At 39.3% G+C, this 25,629-nt stretch overlaps 1 protein-coding gene across 1 annotated transcript in view; it reads right to left on the minus strand.

Moving 5' to 3' along the window:
* Nucleotides 1–25,629, minus strand: part of bbx (BBX high mobility group box domain containing) — a gene marked incomplete at its 3' end in the record, with an annotated part of 61,667 nt that overhangs the window by 11,309 nt on the left and 24,729 nt on the right. Inside the window, exons 6-10 of the mRNA XM_080836874.1 lie at nt 9,262–9,329; nt 5,894–5,974; nt 5,619–5,699; nt 3,922–4,005; nt 3,574–3,651 (exon numbers count right to left, since the gene is read on the minus strand). Of these exons, the coding sequence (XP_080693000.1) occupies nt 3,574–3,651; nt 3,922–4,005; nt 5,619–5,699; nt 5,894–5,974; nt 9,262–9,329 (392 nt within the window). The remainder of the gene's footprint in view (nt 1–3,573; nt 3,652–3,921; nt 4,006–5,618; nt 5,700–5,893; nt 5,975–9,261; nt 9,330–25,629) is intronic.

Consider the following 25,629-nt stretch of genomic DNA (forward strand, 5'->3'; position numbering starts at 1 on the left):
CCTTACAAAGCTATGGCTGTGTAGAGGAAAGACATAATCTCACCCAAGGGGTTCCCTTGGGGCCCATACCTTCTTACAGAGGAGCGGTGGCCACCGATGCCTCTATGGCAGGGGGGAGCTGTATGACAATGCAGGACTTTCAGAGGTCTCTGGAGTCCTTGGCAGTAGGAACACCACATATATGTTTGGAGCTGCAGGTTGTCCTGCTGACGCTCAAATATTTTCTTCCAGTAGTGGTAGAAAAGCTGTCCTGGTAAGAGCAGACAACACGTCGGTGGTCTACCAGGTAAACCACCAGGGGAGCACAAGGCCAGACAATCCTTGAGGCTGCCCCAACAGCTGTGGCTGTGGGCCTATCTACTCTTTCTGAGCCTGGGGGCAATGCATTTAACAGGCATTCAGAACACGGCTGTGGATGTGCTATCCCGGCAGCCTTGTAGCCTTCACCATGAAGGTATTTGCAGCCACCGTCTCAGCCATACACAGTAGGGCAGATGATGTGACAGTTGGGTCCCATATGCTAGCGACCCGCTTCCTTATGGGTTCTCAACAACTAAGGCCGCTTCGTCAAAGCTCAGTGCCCTCTTGGGACTTGCCTATAGTCCTAAGGGCACTCTGGCAGTCCCCCTTTGAACCTCTAGAGAGGGTGGGATTGAAATAACGGTCTATGAAGACCGCTTTTCTCTTGGCCATGGCATCGGCTACACGAAAGCCAAGCCAAGAATGTCTATATTGGAACCCCGGAGGCCCAGGGATAACTTTGGGGGTGAATCCGGCCTTTCTTCCAAAGGCGAATTATCATCCTACTGAAACCAGCCGCTCAGGCTGGCTGCCTTGAGCCCCAGATCAGGATGACGAGCAGGGACAGAGCCCTACCTGTTGTGCCCAGTGAGAGCACTTAGGGCTTATATTGATATGACTGGAATCCCACCAGTCTGATTCACTGTTTCTCTGTCATGTTGGACAGAGTAGAGGGCACAGCTTATCCAAATAACGGCTATCACGTTGGATTATGGACGCTATTATTTGTGCCTATAGGAGCAGTAGTCTCCTGGTCCCTCAGGTCGGAGGTCACTCAACTAGGAGTGTATGTACATCGCGGGCGGCCCTAAGAGGTGTTCTCCCTTCAGATATCTGAACAGCTGCGTTATGGGCATCAACCTGCACATTTGTGAGGTTTTATAGGGTTAACGTGGTCCCTCATTACCCAGTGGCAGCTGGTGTTCTTCCTACTTCCTTTCGGCGGGAGTAAGGTAAGACTTCCTCGTGACTTGGTTGGTATTAGTCATCCAGTGCTTAAAGCACCGCCTCTGGCGGTCAGTAGAAACGAAATAGAACGCTAGGTTACGTATGTAACCATGGTTCTATGAGTTTCGGATGACCGCCAGAGCTTGGCAGTCACTCGGAATATTCGCGAGAAGATTGTCAAGGGTCGTGACCTGGGGGAGCATGCCTTTAGTACAGGGGCGAAGGCATACGTCACCCAGGTCACAGGTGATTTTGTTGATACAAATACTCGAACTACACGTAAACGTGAATGACATCCAGTGCTTAAAGCACCGCCTCTGGCGGTCATCCGAAACTCATAGAACCATGGTTACATCGGAACCTAGCGTTTTATTCTATAACCTGCTGGCAACATTCCTACCAAATTTCAAATAAAAATATTGTCATTTAGATCATTTATTTGCAGAAAAATGACAATTGGTCAAAATAGCAAAAAAGATGCAGTGTCTTCAGATCTCGAATAATGCAAAGAAAACAAGCTCATATTCATTTTTAAACTACACAATACTAATGCTTTAACTTAGGAAGAGTTCAGAAATCAATATTTGGTGGAATAACCTTGATTTAAAATCACAACTTTCATGTGTCTTGGCATGCTCTCCACCAGTCTTTCACATTGCCGTTGGGTGACTTTATGCTACTCCTGGCGCAAGAATTCAAGCAGCTCGGCTTCTTTTCATGGCTTGTGACCATCCATCTTCCTCTTGATCACATTTCAGAGGTTTTTTTATGGGATTCAGGTCTCGAAATTGGGCTGGCCATGACAGGGTCCTGATCTGGTGATACTCCATCCACACCTTTACTGGCCTGGCTGTGTGTTTGTAAAAGACCATAAGGATTGAACCAAAGCGGACTGGAGGGTCTCCTAGTTCGTCTTCTCTGATGAGTCCAATTTCACAGTAGGTGCAAGACTCTGTGGCTTGTAGGCCTCTCCAGGTCTCCGTCTAACCATCAGACGACCATGTGTTGGGCAAAGCTGAAAATTGGACTCATCAGAGAAGACGAACTAGGAGACCCTCCAGTCCGCTTTGGTTCAATCCTTATGGTCTTTTACAAACCTCAGCCAGGCAAAGTACAACGTTGTCCCAGAAGAAAAACTTGCTTCCTTTTGCTCTGACAATGTTCCCCAACTCTGAGAAGTGTTTTTTCCAGCAGGGCAATGCTCCATGCCACACAGCCAGGCCAGTAAAGGTGTGGATGGAGTACCACCAGATCAGGGCCCTGTCATGGCCAGCCCAATTTCGAGACCTGAATCCCATAAAAAACCTCTGAAATGTGATCAAGAGGAAGATGGATGGTCACAAGCCATGAAAAGAAGCCGAGCTGCTTGAATTCTTGCGCCAGGAGTAGCATAAAGTCACCCAACGGCAATGTGAAAGACTGGTGGAGAGCATGCCAAGACACATGAAAGTTGTGATTTTAAATCAAGGTTATTCCACCAAATATTGATTTCTGAACTCTTCCTAAGTTAAAGCATTAGTATTGTGTAGCTTAAAAATGAATATGAGCTTGTTTTCTTTGCATTATTCGAGATCTGAAGACACTGCATCTTTTTTGCTATTTTGACCAATTGTCATTTTTCTGCAAATAAATGATCTAAATGACAATATTTTTATTTGAAATTTGGTAGGAATGTTGCCAGTAGGTTATAGAATAAAACAAAAATGTACATTTTACTTTAACACATACCAATAAATAGTAAAACTAGAGAAACTGATAATTTTGAAGTGGTCTCTTAATTTTTTCCGCGGCTGTATATGAGGCCAAACACATCTGCAGACACACACACCCAGTCATATATAGGAGCTGAACACATCTTCAGACACACACACACCCAGTCACATATATGAGGCCAAACACATCTGCAGACACACACACCCAGTCACATATAGGAGCTGAACACATCTTCAGACACACACACACCCAGTCACATATATGAAGCCAAACACATCTGCAGACACACACAAACCCAGTCACGTATAGGAGCTGAACACATCTGCAGACACACACACCCAGTCACATATGGGAGCTGAACACAGGTAAATGGCACATTTCATTGTGCCATTTAAACTGTTACCATGGCCTAAATGTGGAAATATGTCACCAAAAAGCTGCTAGTTATATCCAGAACATTAAAAACTATTAACTGATTTCTGTCTGCAACAATGGTTTGTCCCATTGTACTTGTTATATCCAAATAAAAATCAATATCATGGAGGTAGGTGGCTTCAATTATCTTGGGGATAATAAGAGAGTGTTTTGGTGATAAGAACAGGTTTAGAATACCTCAGCAAGCTGGAAGAGAGCTGACTGACCACACTGCTTTCCATCAGAAACTGAGGGCTTGGAAGTACTGGAGGAAATCTGATCGACAGAAAACATATCAATTAGCCCATACTCTTCTTATCTATGCTGCTTAACATGGCAGAGAGTCACCTTGCAGACATGTCCCTCACTTAGGAGAAGCTACATGGCATGAGACCCTACGGGTAGTTATCAAATTACTTATTCATAAAATTATCAAATGATTGATTCATTCTTTCTCCTGCTTGGCCAACAATAATAATGGTTCAAGAGGACCAAACTTCTTTGCTGCACTTCAGAGTGTGAAGGTCGTAGGTCGTGAGTAGGTACCTCGGCGAGCTGAAATAAAGGGGACGCGGCATGGCCATGGTTTTTGGGCGAGACTGCTGGACTAGGCACTGAATTTCCAGGGGACTAGAAGAGAAAGAGTGGAAAGAGAGTGTTAGGCGAAAATTCACCCTAGTTACCTCAGATGCATATAAGTATATTTATTAGACAAACAACAATTGCAATCGGGCTCCTCACTCCAAGCACAAGGCTGAAAGTGAGGCAATGATAAACGCATCGCACAAGGTTTATATAGACAAAAGTTAAGCTTTCAGCAGGGATAACGACGTGATGGATCTCTGACGTCCGAGGCTCCCTGAATTGCAAGGATGGCAGTTTTGCACAAGGTCGGAAGTAGTTTATCACCTCTGGTCTAAACATGCTCGTGTACAAATGCAGACTAAGTGGCATCTAATATTCTAAGTTACACACACGCAGAAACACAGAAAAGCCATGTTCCTGCTTACATAAGAACATGATTCATGTAAGGTCATTAATAATACAAGGCACTTGAATATTATATTCTTAAGTCATTAACAGTGTTTGGAAATGATCTCCATCAGAGAGAGTCAGGTGTCAAACAGGAAATTAGTGATTCCACTGTGTAACAGAATTCCACTTCATAGAACTAGAGACTAGAGAGTTATCACTGAAACACCATCATCAAAACTTGCAATTTCTTTAGCCTTTGGTAGGGTTTGGTAGTTTTTGGTCTAAGACCCATCGGTAGGCGTTGGCCTTTGGGAGCTGGTGGTAGGTTCAATTCACCACCATTGTAGCATGCAGCACAGTGCCCAGTGATCATCCCCCCTCCTTCTACTGATGATCAACAGGTTTAAAGAGCACAGAGCTAGCCAGCAGCCCTGACCACTGTACTAACTACAATCAGAGCTGGAGCCCTGATCACTGTACTAACTACAATCAGAGCTGGAGCCCAGATCACTGTACTAACTACAATCACAGCTGAAGCTGGAGCCCTGACCACTGTACTAACTACAATCACAGCTGGAGCTGGAGCCCTGAACACTGTACTAACTACAATCAGAGCTGGAGCCCTGATCACTGTACTAACTACAATCACAGCTGGAGCCCTGACCACTGTACTAACTACAATCAGAGCTGGAGCCCTGACCACTGTACGAACTACAATCACAGCTGGAGCCCTGACCACTGTACGAACTACAATCACCGCTGGAGCCCTGACCACTGTACTAACTACAATCAGAGCAGGAGCCCTGGCCACTGTACTAACTACAATCACCGCTGGAGCCCTGACCCCTGTACTAACTATAATGAGAGCTAGCCAGCAGCCCTGAACACTGTACTAACTACAATCACAGCTGGAGCCCTGACCACTGTACTAACTACAATCAGAGCTGGAGCCCTGACCACTGTACTAACTACAATCAGAGCAGGAGCCCTGGCCACTGTACTTACTACAATCAGAGCAGGAGCCCTGGCCACTGTACTAACTACAATCACCGCTGGAGCCCTGACCCCTGTACTAACTATAATCAGAGCTAGCCAGCAGCCCTGAACACTGTACTAACTACAATCACAGCTGGAGCCCTGACCACTGTACTAACAACAAGCTAAGCTGGAGCTGGAGCCCTGGCAGCGCATACATAGTGTGGGTCGACATTTAGCATTAGCTTAAGAATTCATCCTTCAAGAATCCTCCTTCTGCTGTGCAGACTGACCTCAGCCAGGCTTCCCAGAGGGCTCTTCTCCATCTCCTCCTGTTTACATTCCGCAGGAGGCCGATGAGTATTGGAGGAAATCTAAGAAGAACACAAAGTTGATTAAATGTTCACACAAATGTTGATTAAGTCAGCAAAAGATGTCTCTGCACTGACAAAATTATGTTAGTGACGCATACTGAGGAGGAAGTGGTGGCTTTTGTAGCATCAACTCTATGCGGATTGAAACATACCTATATCAGACAACACAGATAACAGATGCTGTGTGATCTTACCTCAGCGAGCTGAAAGAGGGCAGATTTTCCATGGTGTTTAGTAGCATTTGTGACAACAGCGGGGGAAGTATTAGATGACAGCTGCACAAAAAAAAAAAGCCAAATAAAACTCTTCTCTTTTTTGTCTTACCACCGTTTCCGTACAATTTGGATGTTTTAATCTATATACCAATATACCGTAATTCCCGGACTATTAGGCGCACCTGAATGTAAGCCGCACCCACTGAATTTTATTAAAACACTTATTTTGAACATAAATAAGCCGCACTTGTCTATAAGCCGCAGGTGCCTCCCGGTACATTGAAAACAAATTAACTTTACACAGGCTTTAACGAAACTCGGCATGACAAGAACAGTTAGTAGACATGCAACGTACTAATATTTTACAAATATATAGCTTTTTGTAAGTGCTAAAGTGAACAATCGGGGATAAGTTAACACGCAGAAAGTGATGTTGCTCAAGAGCAAGATGATGACGATTTGGTTAAAAAGGGGGCACCTCTGTTTGGAACTGGTTTGAGTTCAAAATATCCGATCTCGACCATAAAAGAATAAAAGACAGTTGTGTCGCCGCGTTGTTTTAGCCAAAGGTGTAAGCACAAGCAACGTAAAACCATCATTCAATTTGCAGCTCGAACATTGTCTATTGTTTATCATATTTCATATTATCATTTTCACACACATAGGTAAGGTACATACAGTTGGCAGCTGCTAGCTTGTGATACGTGATACTAGATCGTTTTATGGAACTGTAACTCTTCCATTGAAATCGTTTATGCTAAGGTTATTTAAAGTTCCCTTAGCTAGCACAGCAATTCGATAACCAGTAACAACCAGGAAACACAACTTAAGCTGCAAAGTTTAATTTTTCAAAATCATCTCACCATTGAAAAAGCAGTCTTGGGTTCTACGTGATTACAACCACTTGTGGAATGTTAAATGGCTTCACATAGATATAAACATACCTAAGAGAAATAATGGGAAATCGATAGAGCAAGGGCTCACTCTGATATCAATGTTAGCAATATTGCTCATGCTTTAGTCTCCGCTCTTCGTCTAAAGCCAAATCTATTCTTGAGGTTCCAACATTTTTCAAAAGCAAGTTGGTTTTAAATGTGAGTTGTCGATCAAGTTATTTTCTGTCCCGTCTTTTGAAGCATACCTTTTAGCTCCGGCATTGATCTCCCATTATTTAACATTTCACGTTTCAGGCTCTCACACACCCCCTTCATTTAGGCAGAGTTACTGTTTGTCTCCCCTCAGGCATTAAGCTTGTGAAAGTGGGAAAAATACATAAATAAGCCGCGTCATTGTATAAGCGCGTGAGAAAAAAGTAGCGGCTTATAGTCCGGGAATTACGGTATGTACATGTGTCAATTCACTATTTTACCATATTTTAACTGTTAATGTAAATAACTTAATTTAAACATGATTTCTTTTCACATGTGATTGTGACAACAGCATGATAGAAGGTGCAGCAGGAAACCTTGGCGGTTGTGCAATGATTTGGACAGGGTGAGATAGGCTGCCGGTTAATCAGTGCAATCTACAACTCAGCCTTAAATACCTGCGATGAGACAGTATGGCTACAACTGTTGAGTTTAACACAATTTCCTTTGAAAGGCAGGCCTACACACTGGGCCTGATTCACTAAGATTGCGACCGCAGCTTAATCTGCGGTCGCACATTAACGCACTGTGTTTTTGCGCATTTTCCGTGGTATTTATTTAGGAAGAGAAAATGAAGGTTCAGCTAAGAGGAGGTAAATATATTGGTTCACGTTCGCTCAATCACTGAACCTGATTCAATGTGTGCGCTGTTATATTGTTGTTCTGCCTGCCATCACCTACAGCGAGATGTTTAAAAGAACACGATTATAAAGAATATGCTATTGGTGGCATTAATGCATAAACTGTCTATTATAACAATATAGATGTGTACATGGCGAGATTTATAATTTCTACAAGGGACATGGGTTCACTACAATATATATGGACGTGGGTGCAATCAATGGTTCCAATTACGTTCGGAAAGTTTGCGATTTAAAAAAAAATCCTGTTTGATGTCTCTAATTTCAGCTATGGCAGAGGGGAAATGTATTGACCAGTGCGCCGCAGCAATGCGTCGAGTACCTGGGTGAATATTTGGCTGAGTGAAGGCTGAGATATACCAACTGCTGATGCTATAACTGTTTGAAATGATCCGATGCCAATATTTGCAATGTTGTCCGGAGTTTATCAACTGATGGAATGGAATGTGATCTCCGGTTGAAGGGTTCGATGTCGTCTCTGATCTGGTTCAGTATTTGAAGTATTGCGTGGCTGGTTAACCTGTACCGTCTAATGATTTGTGGTTCGCTTAACTGAAAAATTGTTATTCGAGTTTAAAAAAATATTTCTGTGCGCTGTCTCTGTCTATGTCTTCGCCTTACTCTTATAACTGCTGCCATATCAGCGTTTTCAGACTGAGTGGAAATGCGCTTCCCGGTTAAGACGTGCTTTTATGAGGCGGAGAATTATCCTGACTTGCGCTCGCTAGGCAGTTTTAGTAAATACCACGCAATACATCATTAGGCGCACTTACCTTCTCTCCTACCATTAAATTGCGCTTTACGCCCACGTTCCACCCACGTTTCTGTGCCATCCCACGTTCACACCCCCAAAGCGTTAATATGCGACTCTACTCAAATGCGCCCCCTTAGTAAATACCATTTTATGTTTACGACCGCTATTTTACGCCAGAAATGGGCGCAATCCTGTTGGTATCAGGCCCTCTGACTGCAGAAAGAATTACACGATGAGTTGTATGCTAATCTCTAGCTCACAATATAGACGTATGCTCATGCTACAGAGTGAAGAAAGAGCGCTGCCTACATTTGGACTTCGAATCTGTTTAGATTATTATTGTTAGTTTTGAACGCAGATACTCATTATAAATATAGTAACTAACTTAGCAGAGGACGTGAGGATAATGTAAGCATACATTTTTTTTAATTAAAAATATAAAATTAACAATACAATTCCATCAATCCAACAGTTAATCTGAACTGGAAGTCTGTGCTAACTTTACAACAGTAAACAGTAAACCTGGTGTAGACCCAACCACTCCATATATACAGGAGGAGGGAGAGGGCCACTACCAGGCAGGGTTTTACTGTTTAAGTCTAAATTAGAAAAACATGTTGTTAGTCTACTTCTTAGGTTTTTTTTTTTTTTCAAATATTACTACATATCGACACATGGTAAAGCACGAGGAAGTAAGAACACTCTCTCATCTCATTTCAGCACCAAAGACAAAACCAACACAGGCTGTTGATGCGTGTACAGTGTTAAGAGTTATGGTTCAAATAACATGATGTTAAATCATACCTCTCTGGCAGTCAGAGCATGCTCCCCAGCCAACAGCAGCATACTGAGCCCTCCCATTTTGGTAGGATCTGTGGAATTAAAGTGAGACAAGTAAAAGATCACATTCACCACAGAGTTTAGGAGTGAAGTAAGAGATGACATTCACCACAGAGTTTAGGAGAGAAGTAAGAGATCACATTCACCACTAGTGTTGTCACGATACCAAAATTATGACTTCGATACAATACCTGCCATAAATTCATGATACCCGATACAATACCACAAAATACGTTTTGCATGTATAGCGTTTTCTCTCTACAGTTTAATTTTGTCAATGAATTGGGCTACGTTCTTGCAGCCAAATTGAAAGTTAGATAGGCTAGGCTAAGCTAGGCTAAGGCTCTGTCATGAGCGAAAAGTTCCGGCCTAGCCAGAAGTTCCGGGTGACGCAACAGAGACCGATCAGCTGTTTCTCCGGCTAGCGAGAAGTTCCGGATGACGCAACAGACATGATAAAGAATTTTAATATGACACCGAACATTACTAGGGAATTACGGCGGTAAATACGATCAAATAACTTAATATCACCGATTCTGTTCATTTAAAGCTCGCTTTTGACGTCTCAAACTTAATTTGGATCGCGGACTTCACTGTTAAAGACTAGTTTGGCTGTGAACACAAAGCTATCGCAGTTGTTCTTAAACTGTATATATTAGGTAATTGGTTAGCTTAGACTACAGTATCTTGACCTAGCTGTAATCTCACCAGCGGTAAATACACGAAAACGTAAAAAACTTGAATGACTGATAAAGGATATTACACATCACAAACACACGTAATCGATGTTTTTTTTGTTTGAGAATAACGTAATTGGTTAGCTTATTTTACGCAAGCTAATTGACCTAGCTGGCTATACAGTGTTTGGTTAGCTCAGGCTAGCTATATGGGGTTTTGGTTAGCTCAAGCTAGCAATCTCACAGACACACAATTGATGTTTTGGGGGAAATAAAGTAATTGGTTATCTTAAATTAATGCATAATGTTGCTCAGACGACTAATTAGACATGGTCAATTATGTTAGCTAGGAGTGTATGGTGTTACTAGTTAATGAACTCCGATGAAGAGGGATGCAGTGCTGGAGTTTGTGTCTCACGGTCCTCATACCATGTGTCAGAGGAGGGAGCCCAACACTTTATTTTCATGAATCCTGGACTTTGGAAAACTCATCTCTGTCGAAGTGTCAACTTTAACAGCAACCCACACGACCTCCGGTCAAGGTAAGTTGATTTACTTACTTTGCAATTACAGATACAACTAGACAATGCATTTCCTGAAGGAAATACCAGTGCATGAAATGCAAAAGTTAGGAAAGGAAGAAGAAAAGAAAGAAGAGTGAAAGAAGGAAAGAAGAAAGGAAAGAAGAGTGGAAGAAGGAAAGAAGAAAGGATAGAATAGTGAAGAAAGGAGAGAAGAGAGGATGAAGGAAAGAAGAGTGAAAAAAGGAAAGAAGAAAAGAAAGAAGAGTGAAGAAAGGAAAGAAGAGTGGAGGAAGAAAAGAAAGAAGAGTGAAGAAAGGAAAGAAGAGTGAAAGAAGGAAATAGTTGAAGAAGGAAAGAAGAAAAGGAAAGAAGAGTGAAAGAAGGAAAGAAGAAAGGAGAGTGAAGAAAGGAAAGAAAAGTGAAAGAAGGAAAGAAGAGTGGAAGAAGGAAAGATGAGTGGAAGAAGGAAAGATGAGTGAAAGAGAAAAAGAGAGTGAAAATATTGAAAAAAGGAGATAAAATGGAGTGAAGAAGAGAGATTGAGTGTGAGAGAAAGTAGACTGAGAGGGATAGAGAGAAAGATGGAGAGATGGAGAGAAAAAAAGTAGAGAATGGAAGGTGTCTTAATGTTCCTAGTTACAGTTAAATTGAGAGGGACAGAGAAGAGGTTCCTTTGATTTGGCGCAGCTGTCAGTGAAGCACAGGTGCAAGCCAGTTTAAAGACCCTATTATGATGTCATAATGGCCCAATGTAAGTCAATGGGAAAATTTAGATTCGTTTTTATTTAATATCTTAAAAAGTATAAAGTTTAGAAAAGTGAAAAATACATAGCATAAGTGTCCTTTACAAGACCTACGCGACAAAGTTTGAATGAAGTTCCTACGTTGAGCGGTTCGGGCTGAATTAATCGCAGAAAAAGGTAACAAGAATAACTAGAAAATGCATTTCCTGAAGGAAATACCAGTGCATGAAATGCAAAGGTTAAGAAAGGAAGAAGAAAAGAAGAGTGAAAGAAGGAAAGAAGAAAGGAAAGAAGAGTGGAAGAAGGAAAGACAAAAGGAGAGAAGAGTGAAGAAAGGAGAGAAGAGCGGAAGAAGGAAAGAAGAGTGAAAGAAGGAAAGAAGAAAAGAAAGAAGAGTGAAGAAAGGAAAGAAGAGTGGAAGAAGGAAAGAAGAAAAGAAAGAAGAGTGAAATCATGAAAGAAGAAAGGAAAGAAGAGTGAAGGAAGGAAAGAAGAGTGGAAGAAGGAAATAAGAAAAGAAAGAAGAGTGAAAGAAGGAAAGAACAAAGGAAAGAAGAGTGAAAGAAGAAAATAAGAAAGGAAAGAAGAGTGGAAGAAGGAAAGAAGAGTGAACAAGAGTGGCTCTGGATGAAGAGATAAAGAGAGAGTGAAAATATTGAAAAAAGGAGATAAAAATGGAGTGAAGAAGAGAGATTGAGTGTGAGAGAAAGTTGACTGAGAGAGAAAGATGGAGAGATGGAGAGAAAAAAAAGTAGAGAATGGATGGTGTCTTAATGTTCCTAGTTACAGTTAAATTGAGAGGGACAGAGAGAGTAGAGGTTCCTTTGATTTGGTGCAGCTGTCAGTGAAGCACAGGTGCAAGCCAGTTTAAAGACCCTATTATGATGTCATAATGGCCCAATGTAAGTCAATGGGAGAAATTTATATTTGTTTTTCTTTAATATCTTGAAAAGTATAAAGTTTAGAAAAGTGAAAAATACATAGCATAAGTGTCGTTTACAAGACCTACGCGTCAAAGTTTGAATGAAGTTTCTACGTTAAGCGGTTCGGGCTGAATTAATCGCAGAAAAAGGTAACAAGAACTAGAAAATGCATTTCCTGAAGGAAATACCAGTGCGTGAAATGCAAAGGTTAAGAAAGGAAGAAGAAAAGAAAGAAGAGTGAAAGAAGGAAAGAAGAGTGGAAGAAGGAAAGACAAAAGGAAAGAAGAGTGGAAGAAGGAAAGACAAAAGGAAAGAAGAGTGAAGAAAGGAGAGAAGAGTGGAAGAAGGAAAGAAGAAAGGAAAGAAGAGTGAAAGAAGGAAAGAAGAGTGAAGAAAGGAAAGAAGAGTGGAAGAAGGAAATAAGAAAAGAAAGAAGAGTGAAAGAAGGAAAGAATAAAGGAAAGAAGAGTGTAAGAAGGAAAGAAAAGTGGAAGAAGGAAAAAAGAAAGGCAAGAAGAGTGGAAGAAGGAAAGAAAAATGGAAGAAGAAAATAAGAAAGGAAAGAAGAGTGGAAGAAGGAAAGAAGAGTGAACAAGAGTGGCTCTGGATGAAGAGATAAAGAGAGAGTGAAAATATTGAAAAAAGGAGATAAAAATGGAGTGAAGAAGAGAGATTGAGTGTGAGAGAAAGTTGACTGAGAGAGAAAGATGGAGAGATGGAGAGAAAAAAAATAGAGAATGGATGGTGTCTTAATGTTCCTAGTTACAGTTAAATTGAGAGGGACAGAGAGAGAAGAGGTTCCTTTGATTTGGCACAGGTGTCAGTAAAGCACAGGTGCAAGCCAGTTTAAAGACCCTATTATGATGTCATAATGGCCCAATGTAAGTCAATGGGAGAAATTTATATTCGTTTTTCTTTAATATCTTAAAAAGTATAAAGTTTAGAAAAGTGAAAAATACATAGCATAAGTGTCGTTTACAAGACCTACGCGACAAAGTTTGAATGAAGTTTCTACGTTAAGCGGTTCGGGCTGAATTAATCGCAGAAAAAGGTAACAAGAATAAGAAGAAGAAGAAGCCTAGGAATAACAATACAGGGCATTTCATGCACTGTAATAAGAAGAAGAAGCCTAGGAATAACAATACAGGGCATTTCATGCACTGTAACTAGAAAATGCATTTCCTGAAGGAAATACCAGTGCATGAAATGCAAAAGTTAAGAAAGAACGAATAAAAGAAAAGTGAAAGAAGGAAGGAAGAAAGGAAAGAACAGTAAAAGAAGGAAATAAGAGTTGAAGAAGGAAAGAAGAGTGAAGAAAGGAAAGAAGAGTGGAAGAAGGGAAGAAGAAAGGAAAGAAGAGTGAAGAAAGGAAATTAGAGTGGAAGAAGGAAAGAAGAGTGGAAGAAGGAAAGAAAAGTGGAAGAAGGGAAGAAGAGTGGAAGAAGGGAAGAAGAAAGGAAAGAAGAGTGGAAGAAGGAAAGAAGAAAGTAAAGAAGAGTAGAAAGAAGGAAAGAAGAAAGGAAAGAAGAGAGGAAGAAACAAAGTAAGGAAAGAAGAGTGAACAAGAGTGGCTCTGGATAAAGACAGTAAAGAGTGAAAATATTGAAAGAAGGAGAAAAAAAGAGTGAAGCAGAGAGATGGAGTGTGAGAGAAAGTAGAGTGAGAGTGATAGAGAGAAAAAAAAGTAGAGTATGGAAGGTGTCTATTAATATTCCTAGTTATACAGTTGAATGGAGAGGTACAGAGAGAAGAGGACCCTTGGAGGCTTGCTGCAGGTGTCAGTGAAGCACAGGTGCAAGCCAGTTTAATTACCCTATTATGATGTCATAATGGCCCAATGTAAGTCAATGGGAAAATTTAGATTCGTTTTTCTTTAATAACTTAAAAAGTATAAAGTTTAGAAAAGTGAAAAATACATAGCATAAGTGTCCTTTACAAGACCTACGCGACAAAGTTTGAATGAAGTTTCTACGTTAAGCGGTTCGGGCTGAATTAATCGCAGAAAAAGGTAACAAGAATAAGAAGAAGAAGCCTAGGAATAACAATACAGGGCATTTCATGCACTGTAACTAGAAAATGCATTTCCTGAAGGAAATACCAGTGCATGAAATGCAAAGGTTAAGAAAGGAAGAAGAAAAGAAAGAAGAGTGAAAGAAGGAAAGAAGAAAGGAAAGAAGAGTGGAAGAAGGAAAGACAAAAGGAAAGAAGAGTGAAGAAAGGAGAGAAGAGCGGAAGAAAGAAAGAAGAGTGAAAGAAGAAAAGAAAGAAGAGTGAAGAAAGGAAAGAAGAGTGGAAGAAGGAAAGAAGAAAAGAAAGAAGAGTGAAATAATGAAAGAAGAAAGGAAAGAAGAGTGAAGGACGGAAAGAAGAGTGGAAGAAGGAAATAAGAAAAGAAAGAAGAGTGAAAGAAGGAAAGAACAAAGGAAAGAAGAGTGAAAGAAGAAAATAAGAAAGGAAAGAAGAGTGGAAGAAGGAAAGAAGAGTGAACAAGAGTGGCTCTGGATGAAGAGATAAAGAGAGAGTGAAAATATTGAAAAGAGGAGATAAAAATGGAGTGAAGAAGAGAGATTGAGTGTGAGAGAAAGTTGACTGAGAGAGAAAGATGGAGAGATGGAGAGAAAAAAAAGTAGAGAATGGATGGTGTCTTAATGTTCCTAGTTACAGTTAAATTGAGAGGGACAGAGAGAGTAGAGGTTCCTTTGATTTGGTGCAGCTGTCAGTGAAGCACAGGTGCAAGCCAGTTTAAAGACCCTATTATGATGTCATAATGGCCCAATGTAAGTCAATGGGAGAAATATATATTTGTTTTTCTTTAATATCTTAAAAAGTATAAAGTTTAGAAAAGTGAAAAATACATAGCATAAGTGTCGTTTACAAGACCTACGCGTCAAAGTTTGAATGAAGTTTCTACGTTAAGCGGTTCGGGCTGAATTAATCGCAGAAAAAGGTAACAAGAATAAGAAGAAGAAGAAGAAGCCTAGGAATAACAATACAGGGCATTTCATGCACTGTAACTAGAAAATGCATTTCCTGAAGGAAATACCAGTGCATGAAATGCAAAGGTTAAGAAAGGAAGAAGAAAAGAAAGAAGAGTGAAAGAAGGAAAGAAGAAAGGAAAGAAGAGTGGAAGAAGGAAAGACAAAAGGAAAGAAGAGTGAAGAAAGGAGAGAAGAGCGGAAGAAAGAAAGAAGAGTGAAAGAAGAAAAGAAAGAAGAGTGAAGAAAGGAAAGAAGAGTGGAAGAAGGAAAGAAGAAAAGAAAGAAGAGTGAAATAATGAAAGAAGAAAGGAAAGAAGAGTGAAGGACGGAAAGAAGAGTGGAAGAAGGAAATAAGAAAAGAAAGAAGAGTGAAAGAAGGAAAGAACAAAGGAAAGAAGAGTGAAAGAAGAAAATAAGAAAGGAAAGAAGAGTGGAAGAAGGAAAGAAGAGTGAACAAGAGTGGCTCTGGATGAAGAGATAAAGAGAGAGTGAAAATATTGAAAAGAGGAGATAAAAATGGAGTGAAGAAGAGAGATTGAGTGTGAGAGAAAGTTGACTGAGAGAGAAAGATGGAGAGATGGAGAGAAAAAAAAGTAGAGAATGGATGGTGTCTTAATGTTCCTAGTTACAGTTAAATTGAGAGGGACAGAGAGAGTAGAGGTTCCTTTGATTTGGTGCAGCTGTCAGTGAAGCACAGGTGCAAGCCAGTTTAAAGACCCTATTATGATGTCATAATGGCCCAATGTAAGTCAATGGGAGAAATATATATTTGTTTTTCTTTAATATCTTAAAAAGTATAAAGTTTAGAAAAGTGAAAAATACATAGCATAAGTGTCGTTTACAAGACCTACGCGTCAAAGTTTGAATGAAGTTTCTACGTTAAGCGGTTCGGGCTGAATTAATCGCAGAAAAAGGTAACAAGAATAAGAAGAAGAAGAAGAAGCCTAGGAATAACAATACAGGGCATTTCATGCACTGTAACTAGAAAATGCATTTCCTGAAGGAAATACCAGTGCATGAAATGCAAAGGTTAAGAAAGGAAGAAGAAAAGAAAGAAGAGTGAAAGAAGGAAAGAAGAAAGGAAAGAAGAGTGTAAGAAGGAAAGAAGAGTGAAGAAAGGAAAGAAAAGTGGAAGAAGGAAAGAAGAGTGGATGAAGGAAAAAAGAAAGGCAAGAAGAGTGGAAGAAGGAAAGACAAAAGGAAAGAAGAGTGAAGAAAGGAGAGAAGAGTGGAAGAGGGAAAGAAGAAAGGAAAGAAGAGTGAAAGAAGGAAAGAAGAAAAGAAAGAAGAGTGAAGAAAGGAAAGAAGAGTGGAAGAAGGAAAGAAGAGTGAAATAATGAAAGAAGAAAGGAAAGAAGAGTGAAGGAAGGAAAGAAGAGTGGAAGAAGGAAATAAGGAAAGAAAGAAGAGTGAAAGAAGGAAAGAAGAAAGGAAAGAAGAGTGTAAGAAGGAAAGAAGAGTGAAGAAAGGAAAGAAAAGTGGAAGAAGGAAAGAAGAGTGGATGAAGGAAAAAAGAAAGGCAAGAAGAGTGGAAGAAGGAAAGAAAAATGGAAGAAGAAAATAAGAAAGGAAAGAAGAGTGGAAGAAGGAAAGAAGAGTGAACAAGAGTGGCTCTGGATGAAGAGATAAAGAGAGAGTGAAAATGTTGAAAAAAGGAGATAAAAATGGAGTGAAGAAGAGAGATTGAGTGTGAGAGAAAGTTGACAGAGAGAAAGATGGAGAGATGGAGAGAAAAAAAAATAGAGAATGGATGGTGTCTTAATGTTCCTAGTTACAGTTAAATTGAGAGGGACAGAGAGAGAAGAGGTTCTTTGGATTTGGCACAGGTGTCAGTGAAGCATACTAAGGCAGAAGGCAGTAACTTCTATGTTAAAGCTCAGTGGTATGATAACAATGGAATAATGACCCTATTAATTAATCAGTAGTAATACTATTTAATTTATCACAAATACCAATACAATGATTATCTCACACACACACACACACACACACACACACACACACACACACACACACACACACACACACACCATTGAATTATCACATTAAGCACATAAAACAATGAACTTGAATTGTCACATGAAACACATAAAACATCTATGTCAGTCCATTGGGGTGTGTGTGTGTGTGTGTGTGTGTGTGTGTGTGAGAGAGAGAGAGAGAGAGAGAGAGAGAGAGAGAACGATAGAGAATGAGGCCCATTTTCCCTCTCCACATGCCCCCGCTCGCCAAGCGAAGTTACCCGATTTAGATGCACCTTTTTCGGACTAGCCACAGGCACTGGGTGGGGGAATAGCCCGATAGCTTAGCATATCTGCCATGCAATTCTAATGGTAATGCTACCTAGCTTGGTATGCTAACTGTCGGTAGCCTATACATCGTGAAATCAACCAAAATACTGATGTCACTGGCTTTAATTTGATAATGGCATGTTAGTAGTACATTTAATATCAGTACATTTGTTTAATTACTGCTGATATTTTACAAATACGTCAAAAACTCATTTTTGACCAAACTTGAAGTTACGGTCTTTTGCCTTAGCACGGCAGAGTAAAGCACAGGTGCAAGCCAGTTTAAAGACCCTATTATGATGTCATAATGGCCCAATGTAAGTCAATGGGAGAAATTTATATTCGTTTTTCTTTAATATCTTAAAAAGTATAAAGTTTAGAAAAGTGAAAAATACATAGCATAAGTGTCGTTTACAAGACCTACGCGACAAAGTTTGAATGAAGTTTCTACGTTAAGTGGTTCGGGCTGAATTAATCGCAGAAAAAGGTAACAAGAATAAGAAGAAGAAGAAGAAGAAGAAGAAGAAGAAGAAGAAGCCTAGGAATAACAATACAGGGCATTTCATGCACTGTAACTAGAAAAAGCATTTCCTGAAGGAAATACCAGTGCATGAAATGCAAAAGTTAGGAAAGGAAGAAGAAAAGAAAGAAGAGTGAGAGAAGGAAAGAAGAAAGGAAAGAAGAGTGGAAGAAGGAAAGAAGAAAGGATAGAAGAGTGAAGAAAGGAGAGAAGAGAGGATGAAGGAAAGAAGAGTGAAAGAAGGAAAAAAGAAAAGAAAGAAGAGTGAAGAAAGGAAAGAAGAGTGGAAGAAGAAAAGAAAGAAGAGTGAAGAAAGGAAAGAAGAGTGAAAGAAGGAAAGAAGAAAGGAGAGTGAAGAAAGGAAAGAAAAGTGAAAGAAGGAAAGAAGAGTGGAAGAAGGAAAGATGAGTGGAAGAAGGAAAGAAGAGTGAAAGAGAAAAAGAGAGTGAAAATATTGAAAAAAGATAAAAATGGAGTGAAGAAGAGAGATTGAGTGTGAGAGAAAGTAAACTGAGAGGGATAGAGAGAAAGATGGAGAGATGGAGAGAAAAAAAGTAGAGAATGGAAGGTGTCTTAATGTTCCTAGTTACAGTTAAATTGAGAGGGACAGAGAAGAGGTTCCTTTGATTTGGCGCAGCTGTCAGTAAAGCACAGGTGCAAGCCAGTTTAAAGACCCTATTATGATGTCATAATGGCCCAATGTAAGTCAATGGGAGAAATTTATATTCGTTTTTCTTTAATATCTTAAAAAGTATAAAGTTTAGAAAAGTGAAAAATACATAGCATAAGTGTCGTTTACAAGACCTACGCGACAAAGTTTGAATGAAGTTTCTACGTTAAGCGGTTCGGGCTGAATTAATCGCAGAAAAAGGTAACAAGAATAAGAAGAAGAAGAAGAAGAAGAAGAAGCCTAGGAATAACAATACAGGGCATTTCATGCACTGTAACTAGAAAATGCATTTCCTGAAGGAAATACCAGTGCATGAAATGCAAAGGTTAAGAAAGGAAGAAGAAAAGAAAGAAGAGTGAAAGAAGGAAAGAAGAAAGGAAAGAAGAGTGGAAGAAGGAAAGACAAAAGGAAAGAAGAGTGAAGAAAGGAGAGAAGAGCGGAAGAAGGAAAGAAGAAAGGAAAGAAGAGTGAAAGAAGGAAAGAAGAGTGAAGAAAGGAAAGAAGAGTGGAAGGAGGAAAGAAGAAAAGAAAGAAGAGTGAAATAATGAAAGAAGAAAGGAAAGAAGAGTGAAGGAAGGAAAGAAGAGTGGAAGAAGGAAATAAGAAGTGAAAGAAGGAAAGAACAAAGGAAAGAAGAATGAAAGAAGAAAAGAAGAAAGGAAAGAAGAGTGGAAGAAGGAAAGAATAGTGAACAAGAGTGGCTCTGGATGAAGAGATAAAGAGAGAGTGAAAATATTGAAAAAAGGAGATAAAAATGGATTGAAGAAGAGAGATTGAGTGTGAGAGAAAGTTGACTGAGAGAGAAAGATGGAGATATGGAGAGAAAAAAAAGTAGAGAATGGATGGTGTCTTAATGTTCCTAGTTACAGTTAAATTGAGAGGGACAGAGAGAGTAGAGGTTCCTTTGATTTGGTGCAGCTGTCAGTGAAGCACAGGTGCAAGCCAGTTTAAAGACCCTATTATGATGTCATAATGGCCCAATGTAAGTCAATGGGAGAAATTTATATTTGTTTTTCTTTAATATCTTAAAAAGTATAAAGTTTAGAAAAGTGAAAAATACATAGCATAAGTGTCGTTTACAAGACCTACGCGTCAAAGTTTGAATGAAGTTTCTACGTTAAGCGGTTCGGGCTGAATTAATCGCAGAAAAAGGTAACAAGAAGAAGAAGAAGAAGAAGAAGAAGAAGCCTAGGAATAACAATACAGGGCATTTCATGCACTGTAACTAGAAAATGCATTTCCTGAAGGAAATACAAGTGCATGAAATGCAGAAGTTAAGAAAGAACGAATAAAAGAAAATAAAAGTGAAAGAAGGAAGGAAGAAAGGAAAGAACTGTAAAAGAAGGAAAGAAGAGTGGAAGAAGGAAAGAAGAAAGGAAAGAAGAGTGAAGAAAGGAAAGAAGAGTGGAAGAAAGAAAGAAGAGTGGAAGAAAGGAAGAAGAAAGGAAAGAAGAGTGAAGAAAGGAAATTAGAGTGGAAGAAGGAAATAAAAGTGGAAGAAGGAAAGAAGAGTGAAGAAAGAGAAGAAGAGTGGAAGAAGGGAAGAAGAGCCGAAGAAGATAAGAAGAAAAGAAAGAAGAGTGAAAGAAGGAAAGAAGAAAGGAAAAAGGTAAGAAGAGTGGAAGAAGAAAGGAAAGAAGAGTGGAAGAAGGAAAGAAGAAAGTAAAGAAGAGTAGAAAGAAGGAAAGAAGGAAAGAAGAGAGGAAGAAACAAAGTAAGGAAAGAAGAGTGAACAAGAGTGGCTCTGGATAAAGACAGTAAAGAGAGAGTGAAAATGTTGAAAGAAGGAGAAAAATAGAGTGAAGCAGAGAGATGGAGTGTGAGAGAATTAGAGTGAGAGTGATAGAGAGAAAGAAGGAGAGAGAGAAAAAAGTACAGTATGGAAGGTGTCTATTAATATTCCTAGTTATACAGTTGAATGGAGAGGTACAGAGAGAAGAGGACCCTTGGAGGCTTGCCGCAGGTGTCAGTGAAGCACAGGTGCAAGCCAGTTTAATTACCCTATTATGATGTCATAATGGCCCAATGTAAGTCAATGGGAACATTTAGATTCGTTTTTCTTTAATAACTTAAAAAGTATAAAGTTTAGAAAAGTGAAAAATACATAGCATAAGTGTCCTTTACAAGACCTACGCGACAAAGTTTGAATGAAGTTTCTACGTTAAGCGGTTCGAGCTGAATTAATCGCAGAAAAAGGTAACAAGAATAAGAAGAAGAAGAAGAAAATGCCTAGGAATAACAATACAGGGCATTTCATGCACTGTAACTAGAAAATGCATTTCCTGAAGGAAATACCAGTGCATGAAATGCAAAGGTTAAGAAAGGAAGAAGAAAAGAAAGAAGAGTGAAAGAAGGCAAGAAGAGTGGAAGAAGGAAAGACAAAAGGAAAGAAGAGTGAAGAAAGGAGAGAAGAGTGGAAGAAGGAAAGAAGAAAGGAAAGAAGAGTGGAAGAAGGAAAGAAGAAAAGAAAGAAGAGTGAAATGATGAAAGAAGACAGGAAAGAAGAGTGAAGGAAGGAAAGAAGAGTGGAAGAAGGAAATAAGAAAAGAAAGAAGAGTGAAAGAAGGAAAGAAGAAAGGAAAGAAGAGTGTAAGAAGGAAAGAAGAGTGAAGAAAGGAAAGAAAAGTGGAAGAAGGAAAGAAGAGTGGATGAAGGAAAAAAGAAAGGCAAGAAGAGTGGAAGAAGGAAATAAAAATGGAAAGAAGAGTGAAGAAAGGAGAGAAGAGTGGAAGAAGGAAAGAAGAAAGGAAAGAAGAGTGGAAGAAGGAAAGAAGAAAAGAAAGAAGAGTGAAATGATGAAAGAAGACAGGAAAGAAGAGTGGAAGAAGGAAATAAGAAAAGAAAGAAGAGTGAAAGAAGGAAAGAAGAAAGGAAAGAAGAGTGTAAGAAGGAAAGAAGAGTGAAGAAAGGAAAGAAAAGTGGAAGAAGGAAAGAAGAGTGGATGAAGGAAAAAAGAAAGGCAAGAAGAGTGGAAGAAGGAAAGAAAAATGGAAGAAGAAAATAAGAAAGGAAAGAAGAGTGGAAGAAGGAAAGAAGAGTGAACAAGAGTGGCTCTGGATGAAGAGATAAAGAGAGAGTGAAAATATTGAAAAAAGGAGATAAAAATGGAGTGAAGAAGAGAGATTGAGTGTGAGAGAAAGTTGACTGAGAGAGAAAGATGGAGAGATGGAGAGAAAAAAAATAGAGAATGGATGGTGTCTTAATGTTCCTAGTTACAGTTAAATTGAGAGGGACAGAGAGAGAAGAGGTTCCTTGGATTTGGCACAGGTCAGTAAAGCACAGGTGCAAGCCAGTTTAAAGACCCTATTATGATGTCATAATGGCCCAATGTAAGTCAATGGGAGAAATTAATATTCGTTTTTCTTTAATATCTTAAAAAGTATAAAGTTTAGAAAAGTGAAAAATACATAGCATAAGTGTCGTTTACAAGACCTACGCGACAAAGTTTGAATGAAGTTTCTACGTTAAGCGGTTCGGGCTGAATTAATCGCAGAAAAAGGTAACAAGAATAAGAAGAAGAAGAAGAAGAAGCCTAGGAATAACAACTAGAAAATGCATTTCCTGAAGGAAATACCAGTGCATGAAATACAAAAGTTAAGAAAGAAAAGAAAGAAGAAGGAACGAAGAAAGGAAAGAAGAGTGGAAGAATGAAAGAAAAAAGGAAAGAAGGAAAGAAGAAAGGACAGAAGAGTAAAAGAAGGAAAGAAGAATGGAAGAAGGAAAGAGTGGAAGAAGGAAAAAAGAAAGGAAAGAAGAGTGAAGAAGGGAAGAAGAGTGGAGGAAGGAAAGAAGAGTGAAAGAAGGAAAGAAGAAAGGCAAGAAGAGTGGAAGAAGGAAAGAAGAGTGAACAAGAGTGGCCCTGGATAAAGAGAGAGTGAAAATATTGAAAAAAGGAGATAAAAATGGAGTGAGGTAGAAAGATTGAGTGTGAGAGAAAGTAGACTGAGAGGGATAGAGAGAAAGATGGAGAGATGGAGTGAATAAAAAGTAGAGAATGGAAGGTGACTTAATGTTCCTAGTTAAATTGAGAGGGACAGAGAGAAGAGGTTCCTTGGATTAGGCGCAGGTGTCAGTGAAGCACAGGTGCAAGCCAGTTTAAAGACCCTGATGTCATAATGGCACAATGTAAGTCAATGGGAGAAATTTATATTCGTTTTTCTTTAATATTTTAAAAAGTATAAAGTTAAGAAAAGTGAAAAATACATAGCATAAGTGTCCTTTACAAGACCTACGCGACAAAGTTTGAATGAAGTTTCTAAGTTAAGCGGTTCGAGCTGAATTAATCGCAGAAAAAGGTAACAAGAAGAAGAAGAAGAAGAAGAAGAAGCCTAGGAATAACAATACAGGGCATTTCATGCACTGTAACTAGAAAAAGCATTTCCTGAAGGAAATACCAGTGCATGAAATGCAAAAGTTAGGAAAGGAAGAAGAAAAGAAAGAAGAGTGAAAGAAGGAAAGAAGAAAGGATAGAAGAGTGAAGAAAGGAGAGAAGAGAGGATGAAGGAAAGAAGAGTGAAAGAAGGAAAGAAGAAAAGAAAGAAGAGTGAAGAAAGGAAAGAAGAGTGGAAGAAGAAAAGAAAGAAGAGTGAAGAAAGGAAAGAAGAGTGAAAGAAGGAAATAATAGTTGAAGAAGGAAAGAAGAAAAGGAAAGAAGAGTGAAAGAAGGAAAGAAGAAAGGAGAGTGAAGAAAGGAAAGAAAAGTGAAAGAAGGAAAGAAGAGTGGAAGAAGGAAAGATGAGTGGAAGAAGGAAAGAAGAGTGAAAGAGAAAAAGAGAGTGAAAATATTGAAAAAAGGAGATAAAAATGGAGTGAAGAAGAGAGATTGAGTGTGAGAGAAAGTAGACTGGGAGGGATAGAGAGAAAGATGGAGAGATGGAGAGAAAAAAAGTAGAGAATGGAAGGTGTCTTAATGTTCCTAGTTACAGTTAAATTGAGAGGGACAGAGAAGAGGTTCCTTTGATTTGGTGCAGCTGTCAGTGAAGCACAGGTGCAAGCCAGTTTAAAGACCCTATTATGATGTCATAATGGCCCAATGTAAGTCAATGGGAAAATTTCGATTCGTTTTTATTTAATATCTTAAAAAGTATAAAGTTTAGAAAAGTGAAAAATACATAGCATAAGTGTCCTTTACAAGACCTACGCGACAAAGTTTGAATGAAGTTTCTACGTTAAGCGGTTCGGGCTGAATTAATCGCAGAAAAAGGTAACAAGAATAAGAAGAAGAAGAAGCCTAGGAATAACAATACAGGGCATTTCATGCACTGTAATAAAGGGGATTTCATGCACTGTAATAAGAAGAAGAAGAAGCCTAGGAATAACAATACAGGGCATTTCATGCACTGTAATTAGCATTTAACACGGTTCATTCACGTAAACGCTGGATTTAATTGTGTGTTAACTTTTGTCCACATGTTTACCAATCCATCAGGTAGGCCTACTTATGGAATAGATGCACATTTTGCAAAGTGACAAGGACATGGTCATGGTCAACATCGGAATTTGCCAAGCCACATTCCGAGACTTAAACGGTCAACTGAGTTCATCTGGATGACCGATGATGTAAGTAAAACTTTTCCAACAACCCGAATGAAGTCTTTAGAAATTTAATAATGTAACACTGTATCATCGTAACTGGCATTTGAGGGTACAAATTGGTCTTGCACCATGAGGATGCATTTTTCAACGGGCAATTCAACTTTGCATTATTTTGATTCAAACGTAAAGGTCAATACTTGTTTTGACAGTGGTTCTGAGCAACCTAAAACTTGAAACTAGAATTGCTATAATTATGAGGCTGTTTGATCACCACTGACAAGTACAAAAATGCTTTGTCAAAGTCAGAATTTCTTATTTCGAGCATCTTTTCAAGCAACCTTTTCATCTCTTCAAAAGGCTTCAAATGATTTTCAATTAGTAACTTCAACCTAGACACATTTGCTATGGTAAGAGCAGGTGCAAACACTATCTCCACACTCTCTATTATCTCAATGATCAATTTCACATATGCATTGACTTCCAAACTCTCCAAAACAAATGGCAATATCCTCAACAGGACAAGCATCTGCCCAGATGACTGTTTTAGGTTACCAACACTTGAAGTTAATGTACCAACATAAATTGGGTATGGCCGATCTCTTACCTCTAGAGGGGAATAAGGGAAACCAGAAATAGCAGAATTCACTGAGTCAAGACCTGTCTGCCTAGACTGAACAAGATGATTCACACGCATTTGATTTTTCAATGCCCTCCAGAATTGCATGCATAATGTTTCTATTCATAATTTTTTCACACTGTCTGACATGTTTCACCAATGTCCTTATAGTATATGCATCCTCATTGAAGTGTGACTGCATTTCCTCCATAGCACAATACATAGTTTTTTCTCGGTTAATAGTTTGCATTTTACCACCACTGTACAATGCATCCACGTCTCCCTTTATTCTATTCAATATTACATCTACGACAGATTGACGGAGGTCTGCTGATCTAGCCATGGCAAGTAGCCTAATAACAACCAGTTTAGATCTGTATTTTGGATTTAGGGTGTAGTATAATGTTAACCATTTGTTTTCTGATGCAAAGGATCCTAGTGTTTTACAGATCTCTCTTTCATCCGTGTACAAAACAATCTGCAATTTAGCATTGCTGTGTCTAGCCCTAGTCAAGACTTTACATTGCCCACCCCCCTCCTCACACTTTGCTTTACCTCCAATTCATTGTCTATGTTGTATGAGCTCCCTTTATGATGTTACCTAAGTACTAGCTTTGGGTCTTTGCTACAGTGCAATATTAAATATGTTTGTGGATAATACAAAGGAAAACTTTACCCCATTGCTTAAGAGAGGTGGCCGTTCAACTGTATGGACATCTTGGGGGATGATTAGACACAAACGTTATTTAAGCCCAGCCCCACTGATTGGCATGGGTTGGTCAAAATAATAGAAACGTCAGTACAAGGCAATATTTGTCTTTCATAGGTATATCTTATGTTTAGTACTTGTTGTTA

The sequence above is a fragment of the Sprattus sprattus genome (genome assembly GCF_963457725.1).
Source record: "Sprattus sprattus genome assembly, chromosome: 1".
Taxonomy (NCBI): Eukaryota; Metazoa; Chordata; class Actinopteri; order Clupeiformes; family Clupeidae; genus Sprattus; species Sprattus sprattus.